We start from the raw sequence: 13,278 nt of genomic DNA, 5'->3' as shown, positions 1-13,278 counted from the left end.
TAATTATTTTGTAGGAATTTTTCTCATTGTACCCTTTGCAGAAACTTTTCTTATTTAGGCCAATCAGTTTAGTAATTTATCTGTTAAGTTCTTTTGGCTTTTGTGAAGATGCTAATCATGTATCTGTGAAGTGACCATTTAGTTTCTTCTTCAGTCCTTATCCCCTCCCTTCTCTCTTTCCTTCTCCCCCTCTTCCTTTCCTTCTCTTCTTAATTCCTTCCTTTCTGTTCTTACCTGTTTGGCTCTCTTTATAGTTGTTTGCTGAGTTCTTTATCATTGTGTGCTGGAGAATTTATTTGGAGGACTGTATTGGGACCTTGGACAGTTTTTATCTTTCCCTTGAGAAGTTTTCATTTCTTTCATAATCTAGGGGCATGGATGAACCTTGAATAACTTTAATTCACATCTAGAATCTGAAGTTCCTGGCCTTCTGTTTATATTGAAACTGGGATGCAAACCCATATGAATGTTGATAAACATCTGTTTTCACCTACATCTAAGTCTTTACATCTGAGTCTATAGTGTAGAAGATAATTTATCCACTTTAGGTAGTCTCTTTGAAGTTGCTTTCCCAGAATGAGCAGATATAAAACTGGGCTTCAAATCACAGGACTTGGCTGTTGGTTAGTCAGTTTGTAAGTGTCATATGAAATTCATGATGCAGTTAGGTAATCGAAGTCTAAATATGGTTATGGAAATTTAAGATGTTTCTTTATGACTCTACTGAGTTTTTAATTTTCTGCATTTTCCCCCCTGGGTCTGGACCTTTTTCCAAATCACTTCTTAAAATTTCTGAATCATTCACCTATTATACTTGTATGATATTTCTTTACATGTAATAACATGGTTATTATCTGTATACTTTGAGACTCTTTTTGCTCATGAAGAAGTGGTTTGCATATCTGTTTATATGAAATATACTGTGTATAGCCTTATATCTATGTGTTTGTAGCACTTCTTTGAAATATGCTGTGAACGTACTTCACAGAGAGAATTTGAGTTTGCTTCAGCCAAGTGTTTGAGATAGTTGAGTCAGGACCCACTTTAAAACAATTTCGAGGACTGAAAATTTTTTCTTTTAAGTTATTTACAAAATGGAAACTTTGACAAGACCATTGGCTAAGAGGGGTACAATTCCACACAATTCCCACCACCAGAACTCCATATCCCATTCCCTCTCCTGCTAGCTTTCCTATTCTTTAACTCTCTGGAAGCATGGACCCAGGGTCATTATGGGGTGCAGAAGGTGGAAGGTCTGGCTTCTGTAATTGCTTCCCCACTGAACATGGGCGTTGATAGGTCGATCCATACTTCCAGCCCGTCTCTCGTTCCCTAGTGGGGTAGGGATCTGAGGAGGGAGGTAGGGCTCCAGGACACTTTGGTGGTGGTGTCCAGGGAAGTCTGGTTGGCATCATGTTAGCATCTGAAACCTGGTGGCTGAAAAGAGAGTTAACAGGTAAAGCCAAACAAATCTAATCATGAACCTAAAGGCTGGGATAGTGTAGATGAAGAGTTGAGGTCTCCATTTTGGTAAAAGCTAGTAGGTGTATTTTAGGTATATTCCAGGAGGCTGATGACCCAGCTAGTTTTTGCCTGTGCCTGACATCTAATGGGCAGGTGACCTAAGCTGTTGTCTGGGGGCATGGTATCATGGTTGGAAAAAAGACCAGAAAGCTGAATCAGGGAAGAGAGTAGCTCTCAAATATGGGAAGAGGACTGGAATTATTTGTTCTGTTTTTTACTTCTTATGACTAATTCTGGAAGTTATTTATATATTTTCTTAGACTTTGATATGCAGACTGTCCCAACATTACGTACTCTAAACACTTATAAAAATGTCCCTTTATTTATTTTTTCTTATTTAAATATTTTTTTCATCAGAGCATCATTTGGTTCTTGTATATGGTGGTTTTGCTGATTGAATCTGTGACCAATTCATGCAAATGCTCTACCACTCCACTTTCTCTCTAGCACTTTTGCTTGCTTAATGGATTGAAAATAATGCCACATCTTAGTATATTAATTATATTCTATTGCTTTTTTACTTATTATTACCATCCCTGGGGCTTCACTACTCCAAGCCAAATTCTTCAGTTAGAGTGAGAGAAAGAAAGATACATTATCAATGTGGTGGGGGCCAGACTTAGAGAAATTATATGCATGACAAAACAGGTGTACCATCTATTTGAGCTATTATGTTGGCCCCTTTGCTTTAATTATTTCACTTATGTGAATATTGGTTGTGTTTTACCTTTCAATTATATTACCTTTTTATTACTACACAAGGTTTAGAGTAGTTCAGATATCAAAGGATAGAAATACTTCTGCCAGTTTCTCATTTTATATTTTAATTTCATGCACAGATCTTTGATTTTTCTGGACAGAAGTGGTTTTCTAGCTACTGTTTCTTTTTGAAAATTATATTTTTGTAGATGTTCTCAGAAATTAACAGTAGAGATTTGAAAGTATGTTGAAGTTTTGGCCTATGTTTTGCCTTCATTAATGGTTGTAATAATTCAGTAGTCATGTTAGGAATGACTGAAGTTATCAGGGCTTACATTTTTTAAAATAAAAGTATGAACTTAATTAGGCTAGGAAATTACTGAAACTGAAGGAAGACTTAATTTCTCAAATGGTATGAAATCTGTTTCCTTTTAGATAAGTGATGAAGAGAAGACTTTTCGAGAACGGGAGATCATTGCTTCATCACCTAGTTTAAGTGGGACCAAGCTGGAGTTGGAATCTGTTTATAAGGTATTAGGCTCTATAAGGCTTCATAGCTTTTTGTTAAATATATGACTTGATGCTTTCTATGCATATTATCTCATTTGTATAGCCTCTTTACTTTGCTTGGACCCACTATGACATTGAGATGGCATAGTTCTGGAAGGAGAATTCGGAGATCTGAAGTACATCTAGAACTCTTAGCTTCAAAATTACATTTTCCTCTCAAAACAACATATATATTGAGTACTACTGATGAACCCTACTATTTAAAAATCCTCCTTCCATCTTAGTTCCATGGCCCAGCTTCCAAGTAGTCACCTTTCCAAATCTATAAGTGTAGCAGTCAGTAACTGGGGAAGTGGCCCAGTCTGACATACACAGGGTACCAGGTTTAGTGCCCTGCACTATATATGCTAGCATGGTACTCTGGTCCTTCATCTCTCTCCCTTAAATATATAATCTTTTTTTTTTTTAAAGTATAGGAATCAATATTTATTTTCTCATACTATACATTTCCCATCTCTCTTTACCTTTATGTCATCTTTAGTTTGTGTATTTTTATTTCTGCTGTGAACACCCTAATAAGCTAGTATCACTGTTAAAAATTTAAGAGCCTATAAGAATCATTTAGACTATGCCTTCTTTTCTAGATTGGACTGCTGAGGTTGAGAAATGCTTATTAAATATAACAATTTTAAGTTTAGTTAATAACAGAGTCTTGGTTTTCACAATTAAGTCATATTTTGCTCATCTCTTAAAATTTTAGCATAGTTCATAGAACTTTAATGAAGACTGCACAGTAGTATTCGTTATAAAAATTACTTACTGGAAAATACTTATTTTAATAGCAAAACTGGACTCTTACTATTTCCATTTCTCACAGTTGAGATTAGTTTTTCCAATATATTTCTCTAGAGAAAGGATGGAAACATAGATGAAGAAATTTAAAATTACTTTTCTTGCTAGTAATTTTCGGCACTGAACATATTGTATACTTATTAGAATTCTGCTTGATACAGAACCAAATGTGGAATAAGGAGAATGTAGTGTACTTAGGTTGCTTGAATTAGGAATTTGAAATCCAAGAGTTTATAATTTGTATGTACATGAAATAAAGGTAAAAATAATGCATCTAATTTGGTTTATTCTTTTTCAAAAAGTCTATCTGCAACAAACACATTTTGCATTGACACTCCTTCCTAATGCTTATTTAACTATTGTTCTTGCTGGGGTGTGTCATCACTCTGGGCTTACTTTTTCAAACAGATAGAGACAGAGTGAGAGAGGGAAAGAATTTGTAGCACCAAAACTTTGTCCAGTGCATTGGGGACTGTGCTTGAACCTGGGTCATAAATATGGAAAGCAGTACACATTCCAAGGAATTATTTTACTTGTACTTCTTATTTAGCATTAAGGAATATAAATTGATTCTTCTTTTTTTTTTTTGTAGGAAAATTTTTGTTGAGATTAGTATATCTAATAGAAGGATTTTTAAATGACATATACTGACTTATTTTTCTCCCTGTACTCTTAATTCAGATTCCTTTTGCTGATGCCTTGGATTTATTCCGAACCCGGAAAGTTTATTTGGAAGATGGTTTTGCTTATGTGCCACTTAGAGACATTGTGGCAATTATCCTAAATGAATTTAGAGCCAAACTATCCAAGGCTTTGGCAGTAAGTTTTTCATTTTATTTCTATATGTTCAAATTTTCAGTTATAGACCCTTGACACTTTTGTTGTATAGTTTTTAAGAAATATTGATTTAATTTCTGTAATTATACTCAGGTTGCTTAGGATGTTCTTTTGGTAATTCTAGAAACCTTAGGTTTTGGTTTGCTGTGATATCCTATAGCCTTCTTACTTTTTCTTTCTAATAGTAACACAAATGGTGAGCTGATTAATTTCACTAATGATCTTGTTAGGTTTCTTCAAAGCTGGGTCCTTTTTCCTTGGAAATGGATTCCATGTATGGTTCTTAACAGTTAGTGTTAAGCTTGTGATGGATAGAATCCCTAGATTTCTGTCCTTAATTGGTAATATATTATGGCGTAGACAATTTTTAGTACTGACTTCCTGCAATTATCTAGATATGTATAACTCAGCGACATCTGCATTTGAGAAGATTAAAATATGAACTCTGGTTTTATTAGGGAGAACAGTTTATGAAAACATCTAGCATAATAGACAGTTAACTATTGAAGATCATAAACTTAATTTAAAAAAAAATCCTAAGTAAAGTTGATATTTTAAAATAGTTGCCCATTTTGTTTGTGTCTTATCCTGGGTTATATTCTATTTCCAGGAAAGGATATTGTGTGTGTGTGTTTTTTTTAAATTATATTATTATCTTTATTTATTGGATACAGACAACCAGAAATCGAAAGGGTAGGGGAAATTTTATATATATATATATACACACACAGAAGAGAGAGAGAGAGAGAACACTGTTTCACCACTTGTAAAGCTTTCCCCCTCCAGGTGGGGACTAGGGGCTTGAACCCGGGTCCTTGCACATTGTAGCATGTATGCTAACCCAGTATGCCACCACCCGGCCCCAGGATATTTTATATTCTTTTTTTTAATTTATAAAAAGGAAACACTGACAAAATCATAGGATAAGAGGAGTATAACTCCACACAATTCCCACCACGAGAACTCTGTATCCCATCCCCTCCTATGATAGTTTTCCTATTCTTTAACCCTCTGGGAGTGTGGACCCAAGGTCATTGTGGGTTGCAGAAGGTGGAAGGTCTGGCTTCTGTAATTGCTTCCCCACTGAACATGGGCGTTGACAGGTCGATCCATACTCCCAGCCAGCCTTTCTCTTTCCTTAATGGGGCAGGGTTCTGGGGAATCGGAACTACAGGACACATTGGTGGGGTAGTTTGTCCAGGGAAGTCTGGTTGGCATCATGCTAGCATCTGGAACCTGGTGGCTGAAAAGAGAGTTAACATACAAAACCAAACAAATTGTTGACCAATCATGAACCTAAAAGCTGGAATAGTGCAGATGAAGAGTTGGGGGGGGGGCATATTCAGCTTAGGAAAGTACTTGACCTTTGCATCCCTGTAGATCTGAGCTCACATTCTATTCTTATGAATAGGAACGTTCCAAGCTGTCCCAATTTCAGGATCCATCTTCCTCAGGTGGAGCATATGGTATGTTGTCAAGCCTCCCTTGGGAGGATGGAACATTGTCTACCTTTGTTGATCTAGGTTGAGGGCAAGGTCCTATGGGAGTCCACAAAGGGATCTATTGTGTTGTTCCTGATAGAGATGACTGGTAACATTGGGGAGAGGGATTTATTTGAAGTCTAGGCCCATCATTTCTGCTTGGTAATCTAGAGCTCCTGCTGATGAGGATAAGAGGACTTGAGGGCCACTTTGCATAACCATTATGCTATCTACCCCCTCATAGCTTTTGGAATATCTTGACCCCAGTATCTTTGTTTTAGTAGAAGAGGGACAATAATTTCCTACTTGAGGCATACTTGGTTTTTTCCTGGGTAGGTTAAGGTGAACTTTATACTAAGAAAGTTGTCCAGAGAGTCTCTGTTTTATCATGTAAGAGAATGGATGGTGGGCAGGAGTAGATAGCATAAATAGTTATGCAGAAAGACTTTCTTGGCTGAGGCTTCGAAGTCCCAGGTTCAATCCCTTGCACCACCATAAGCCAGAGCTAAGTAGTGCTCAGGAAAACAAACAAACAAAAACAAAAAAGAATGGATGGAATGTATTACCTGGCAGTCTGTCCTGATAACTAAAGATGGGAACTAGGATAAAGAGGAGTTTCTTTTTGTTCTGGTTAGAAGTAAAAATCTAATCCTATTGCTTCAATCTTATTTGTTTATTTTATGAGAGAGGGAAGAAAGATTGGAGTACTATATATATATATACACACACAAGGTTGAGACTGAACCCCTGGCGCCATGCATGCAAGTCCTGTGATCTACTTTCTAAGCTTCATTACAGTTACATATGGCCTCTGCTTTATTGTCCTATTTGGTACGAGAGGTTTGACCCTGGAGTACGTAGCTGAAAAATTTTAGACTTACTAATGGAATTACTCTTATAGGATAAGGAAAACTGCCCTAAAGATTTAAAGACAGGGAATTGTAATTAGTGGTAGAGAAAAATAAATAGTGCTGGGGAAAATCTAAGTTGATAGAAGAATTTTACTCTGGTGTTATTTGAAAACTTGTACTTAATATTTAATCACATAATTTTTATGATAACTAATCTGGCTTTCAAACATGCATTGGGACTAGTAAAAGATACTTCCCATTTGATACTAATTCTTTTCACCCTACTCATCCTTTGAGACTCAGTTGTATCTCTACTTCTTCCTGCAAGTCTCATAAGCCACAAGATTGTACTAAGTATGTCTCTCCTGTATACCAACTGAATTCTACACTATGGTGATGAAATTGTTCTGATGGTATGTTTTTCTCAACTAAAATATTAGCCCCTTGACAAAAGGTCTCTGTCTAAATTAGTTTTCTGTTGAATGTAACTACATTTGACATGTAGGTGTCAGTAAAATTTTGTTGATCTGAGAGGTACTGAATAATGTAATAATTTTTACTTTTGAGTCTACTATGTATTTGTCTTTTTTAAAAAAACTTTTAAAAATATTTATTTATTCCCTTTGTTGACCTTGTTTCATTGTGGTAGTTATTATTGTTATTGTTGTTGGATAGGGTAGAGAGAAATGGAAAAAGGAGGGGAAGACAGGGGGAGAGAAAGAGAGATACCTGTAGACCTGCTTCACTGCTTGTGAAGTGACTCCCCTGAAGGTGGGTAGCCGGGGCTCCAACCGGGATCCTTACGCTGGTCCTTGAGCTTTGTACCACATGTGCTTAACCCGCTGCATTACCGCCCGACTTCCTATGTATTTATGTCTTATTTAACTTACCATAAGTCTCTGAGATAGGCAGTGAGTATAGTCTTTGTAATATAGGTAAAGACAATTCATCTTAGGAAACTAATTTTTTAAAATTCTTTTTTTTAAATATTTATTTACTTTCCTTTTTGTTCCCCTTATTGTTTTTATTGTTGTTGTAGTTATTACTGTTGATGTCGTTGTTGTTGGATAGGACAGAGAGAAATGGAGAGGGGGGGGGACAGAGAGATGAGAGAAAGACAGACACCTGCAGACCTGCTTCACCGCCTGTGAAGTCATCTCCTCTGCAGGTGGGGAGCCAGGGGCTGGAACCTAGATCCTCATGCTGTCCTTGCGCTTTACGACATGTGCGATTAACCCACTGTGCTACTACCTACCACCTGACTCCCGAAAACTAATTTTTTTAAAGGTTCTGATTATGAGTAGTTGCTGAGCCATGACTGGATCTCAGGCTTTCTAATTATAATCCTTGTGATCTTTTCTGAGACTTGAGCTGTTAAAAAGGACTTGTATTATTAGGGGATTTGGATCTTCAAACACTGAATAAATATTGAAAGGTTAGCATGTAAGAGTCCTGTTATAGAACAGACAAAACGGGAAAATTTGGAACGGAGATGCAATAAATTGATATTCAGTTAGGGAAAAGAATAAGAGAAAGTTATAGTTCTTTGCTTCACATAGCAATTTTAGAAGCATTAGCCAGTTCTTTCATTTAATGGTTTTTTTTTTTTTTAATAACTTTTTATTTGTTCACCAGTGTATTGCTTTGGGTACTAGGGACACAATACTTAACAAGATAGTTAGAGTTTCTTATAAAGTTTGTATTCTAGTGGGAGATAGACAATTACCAAAGAAATAAATAATAACAACATAATATGTGGTGTGGAGTAAGTTTAACAAATACAGAGGAAATTATTGTCTGTGTTAGTGGAAAAACTACTAATTCTAAGACAGTAAAGAAGGAATCTTTTTTTTTTTTTTCCTTTTTGCAAAAGATCAATGTGTAGTATATTAGGGAAGAGTGGTAGAATATCAGACTGCAATCGTAGATATAAGACTTTTAGTGAACTTAGGTAAAGAGTTTATTTTCTAGCTTTGTATGTGGAAGAATTTTGGATACTTTGAAAAAGAAGAGTCACATGATAGAATTTTCTGAGAAAAAATTTTGAGAGTAAAAGGAACATGATGATAATGATAATAATAACTTAGAGGGGGAGTCGGGTGGTAGCACAGTGGATTAAGCGCACGTGGTACAAAGCGCAAGGACTAGCATAAGGATCCCGGTCGAGCCCCTGGCTCCCCATCTGCAGGGGAGTTGATTCACAAGTGGTCAAGCAGGTCTGCAGGTGTCTATCTTTCTCTCCTCCTCTCTCTCCTGCTCTCTCCATTTTTCTGTCCTATCCAACAACGATGACATCAACAACAATAACAACTACAACTATAAAACAAGGGCAACAAAAGGAAATAAATAAATAAATATTAAAAAATAACTTAGAGGAAAGTACAATTTGCTAGTTACTGTTCTTTTATGAGTTTTTAAAATTTTAACATTTTTATTTGCTCTTGAGGTAACCTTGGTTTATAAACTTTTTCAGAAGTATGGTTTTACATGTCTTCTAATGTATTACCACACCCACCACCAAAGTATTGTTATCTCTTTACCAACATCCCTCGGATCCTTTCCATGCTGGGAACCCACAGCTCTCAGTTCCCTTTGGTAACTTCTGTTCTGTAATCTGTAATGTGTGTGCTTAACCAGGTGCGCCACCACCTGGCCCCCTGTTCTGTAATCTGTGTCCAAAGGCTTACCTTCATTTACTTAACTTGTTCTCTTGCTGTTTCTTTCTTTTTTTTTTTTAACCCACATGAGTGAGATAATCACATGCTTTCCTTTTAAAAACATATTTTTACTTATTTATTATTTGATAGAGACAATAATTGAGAGGGCAGGCAGGAATAGACAGTGAGAAAGAGAAACACTTACATACAGCCCTGATTCACCACTTGTGAAGCTTTCCCCCTGCAGGTGTAGATCAGGGTCTTGAACCCGTGTCCCTTGCACTTTGTAATGTGCGCACTTAACCAGGTGTTTCACTGCCTTGCCTCTTTCCTTTTTATAATGGCTTATAGTACACTTGTTGGCACATGGGTCCATTTTCTCACCTCACTGAAATAGATGTTTGAAAAACACTCTCAATCCCAAATTAGGCCCATCAATTGTGTACCAGGACCTGAAAACCTCCCCTATCAGCAGTCTCTTTTCTGCTTTCCGTTCTAAGAGTTCTTTGCCTCTAATTCAAGTTTTACTTTGTTTTTCTCCTTTCTATTCTTGCTTCCTAAATTCTGCCCATGAGTTAGAGCATCCCATGCTCATCCTTCTCTTTCTGGCTTATTTCACTTAGCATGATTTTTTTTTTCCTCCAGGATTATTGCTGGGGCTCGGTGCTTGAACTACAAATCCACTGCTCCTGGAGGCCATTTTTTCCTATTTTGTTTCCATTGTTGTTTTTATTGCTGCTGTTGTTGTTAGATAGGACAGAGAGAAGTCGAGAGAGGAGAGGAAGACAGAGTGGGGAGATAAAGATAGATACCTACAGTCCTGCTTCACTGCTTGTGAGGTGACCCGTCTGTAGGTGGGGAGTCAGGGTCTCGAACTAGGATCCTTTTACAGGTCCTTGAGATTGGTGTCAGGCGCGTTTCACTCACTGTGCTACTGCCTGGTTCCCTTAACATGATTCTTTCAAGCAAGATGAGGTGAAGGTGACTTCTTAGTAGCTTAATCATTCTTAATAGCTGAGTAGTATTCCATTGTGTATATATACCTATATATACCACAACTTTCTTAGCCACTTATGTTTTGTCACTTATCCAGAGACCTGTGTATATCTGTTTTTATAGCAGTGCAATTTATAATAATTCAAACTTGGAAGCACATTTTCCTTTTGTATAAGTCCTTGTATTATTTCTCACAGGGCTAAGTTAGTGATAGTGAAGTCTTTTCAGTGTTTGTCTGGAAAGCTCTCCAGTCCTTCAAATCTGATTAATAGCTGATTAGAGTATTTTTGGGTGGAGGTTTTCATTCAAAACTTTGGACATACATGCCAGCTTTTTCTATCTTTAGAATTTTTGTTGAGAAGATAGTTGATAGTCTTATGGGGTTTCCCTTGTAAATCTCTGTTCTTTTTTTCTATTGATCCTTTTTAAATTCTCTTTTCCCTTTCTCTTTGCTTTTTTTTTTTTTTAATTATTATGTACTTTGGCATGCTTTCTTATAAGTTTATTTTGCTTAGAAATCTGTGGGTATAATGGTTTATTTGCTTTAGCTTAGGGAAGTTCTTGACTATTATTTCCTCAACTAAGAATTCTATCCCTTTCTCTTTTTTCCTTCCGTCACTTCTGTACAACTCAAATAGAAGTTTATTTGGTGTTGTCTCTTAACTCTCATTTTCATTAGTTCTTATTTAATTTTATTTTTGTTTTAAATTTGTGATTAATAGTGATTTTGAAGATTATAAGGACACAGGATGAGCAGAGTACCTCACCAGTGTGTCTCAGAACCTTACCTCTCTAGAACCCTTCCCCACTAGTGAAAGACAGAAACAAGACTGGGGATGTGGATTGACCTGCTAACATTCATATCCAATGGAGAAGCAATTATAGAAGCCAGACCTTCCACCTTCTGCACCCCATAAAGAACTTTGGTTCATACTTCCAGAGGGGTAGATTTTAGGGGAAGATGAGCAGAGGACTCTGAACTCCAATTCCATCAGGACCCAGAAAGAGAAGAAGAATAAACGAAGGACATTGGAATGACTTAAATAGGAAGAAAAGGGGTCCGAGTAGTGGCAAACCTGGTTGAGCACATGTTACAATGTGTAAGGACCCAGGTTCAAGCCCCTTACCCTCACCTGCAGAAGGGGAAGCTTCATGAGTGGTGAAACATGGCTGCAGGTATCTCTATCTCCCTCTCTCACCCTCCTTCCTCTCAATATCTGGCTGTCTCTATCCAATAAATAAAGATAATAAAAATTGTAAAAAATGAAGAGAAGGTAGGACCATAGAAAAAAAGGGTAACTAAATATAAATATAGATAGTTATAGAAATAATAGCCCATATCTGTGACATTGGGAGAACTACTGTAGCTTCGAAGGGGGGGGAATGAGGATACAGAACTCTGGCTTTGGGAAAGGTGTGGAATTATACCCCTGTTATCTCATAATTTTTTAAATCAATATTAAATCACTAATAAAAGTAAAAAAAAAATAGGGTATAGTTCTACATAATACCATCAAAATTCTGTGTCCCCACTCCCCACTGACAAAGCACCATGATTCTCACAGTCTTAGAAACAGCTTGCAGTTTGGCTACTTTTTTTTTTTTTTTTTTTTTTTGCAAATTCATATACTGCACCTCTTTTTATCTAGTGTATCCTTACATCTATTTTTTTTTTTAGAACTTATTTTGTACTTTCTCTGACTTTGTTGATTTCTCCTTCCATTACTTCAGTGGACATTCTTAGTACCATAGCTTTGACGTCTTCAATAAGTTTACATGCTCTGTTGAATTTGGGGTTTTCTTCAGGCTTCTGTGTTGGTCCATAGTATATACAATTTCCTGTCTTCCTGCTACATTTGATGTTCTTTGAAGACCATGACCAGAGGTCTGTATTTGAGTGAGCTGGGCAGTGACCAGGAGTTTGTGGTCAACACCAAGGCTGAGGTAATCTTGGTAATGAACAGAAATTTGAGGGTAGCAAGGGACAGATTTATCAGGCTGTGTAGTGGCAAGAGAACTCTTTTTCCAAAATCCCGCCTCTAGGCCTATTACTGTGGAGAATTCATTTCAGTATGTCTTTAGCTTGCTGAAAGGAGCCCTGAGGAAGGCTATTGGTTTGTAGATTTTAATATCCCATTCCTTCTTGTAAAGTTATTACTACAGGGTTGGAGGGCTGGGAATTTGGTAGAGCTAGCTCACTATTTGTGAGATTATAATTTTGTGTTTTCTTGGTAATTTTCCTATTGCGGATTGTTGAATATAGGCTCCTCTCAACCCCACCATTGTCTGGTGATATTTTGCTCCTTGCTGTGGAAACTTTTTGTAAATTCAAATCCATTTCTTCTTTTTTTTTTTAAAATATTTATTTTCTCTTTTGTTGCCCTTGTTGTTTTATTGTTGTAGTTATTATTGATGTTGTTGTTGTTAGGACAGACAGAAATGGAGAGAGGAGGGGAAGACAGGAGGAGAGAAAGACACTTGCAGACCTACTTCACCGCCTGTGAAGTGACTCCCCTGAAGGTGGGGAGCCGGGGGCTCGAAATGGGATCCTTATGCTGGTCCTTGTGCTTGGCGTCATGTGCACTTAATCTGCTGCGCTATGGCCGCCTCCCTCAAATCCATATCTTTGAGGGTTTTACCTGCTATTAATTTGACTTAACTATTATTGTAGGTAGAAGAACACTGTGTAGCTCCTCTCTATTCTGTCCTTTCCCTGTGTGATTTTCATCTTCTCATTTTAATTACCATAGAGTTACTGTTGGGGCCTGGTGCCAGCATTGTAGTAATTTTTACTTTCTTTTTTTCTTTTTCTTTTCCTTTTTCTTTTTTTTCTTTTTTCTTTTTTTTTTTAGTGACAGAGATAGAAGCCAA

The 13,278-nt window shown here is 36.9% G+C and overlaps 1 protein-coding gene across 2 annotated transcripts in view; it reads left to right on the top strand.

The window, feature by feature from the left end:
* PRIM2 (DNA primase subunit 2) overlaps positions 1-13,278 on the top strand; it is a 292,554-nt gene that overhangs the window by 43,587 nt on the left and 235,689 nt on the right. For both annotated transcript variants that reach the window (XR_009549512.1, XM_007536606.3), the window contains exons 6-7: positions 2,659-2,754; positions 4,267-4,404. Coding sequence is in view for 1 of the 2 variants with exons in the window: in XM_007536606.3 (XP_007536668.2) it covers positions 2,659-2,754; positions 4,267-4,404 (234 nt within the window). In the remaining variant the exon portion in view is untranslated. The remainder of the gene's footprint in view (positions 1-2,658; positions 2,755-4,266; positions 4,405-13,278) is intronic.

Source organism: Erinaceus europaeus, chromosome 4, assembly GCF_950295315.1.
Source record: "Erinaceus europaeus chromosome 4, mEriEur2.1, whole genome shotgun sequence".
Taxonomy (NCBI): Eukaryota; Metazoa; Chordata; class Mammalia; order Eulipotyphla; family Erinaceidae; genus Erinaceus; species Erinaceus europaeus.
The sequence above is the reverse complement of the archived record's forward strand: the minus strand, read 5'-3'. Positions and strand labels throughout refer to the sequence as shown.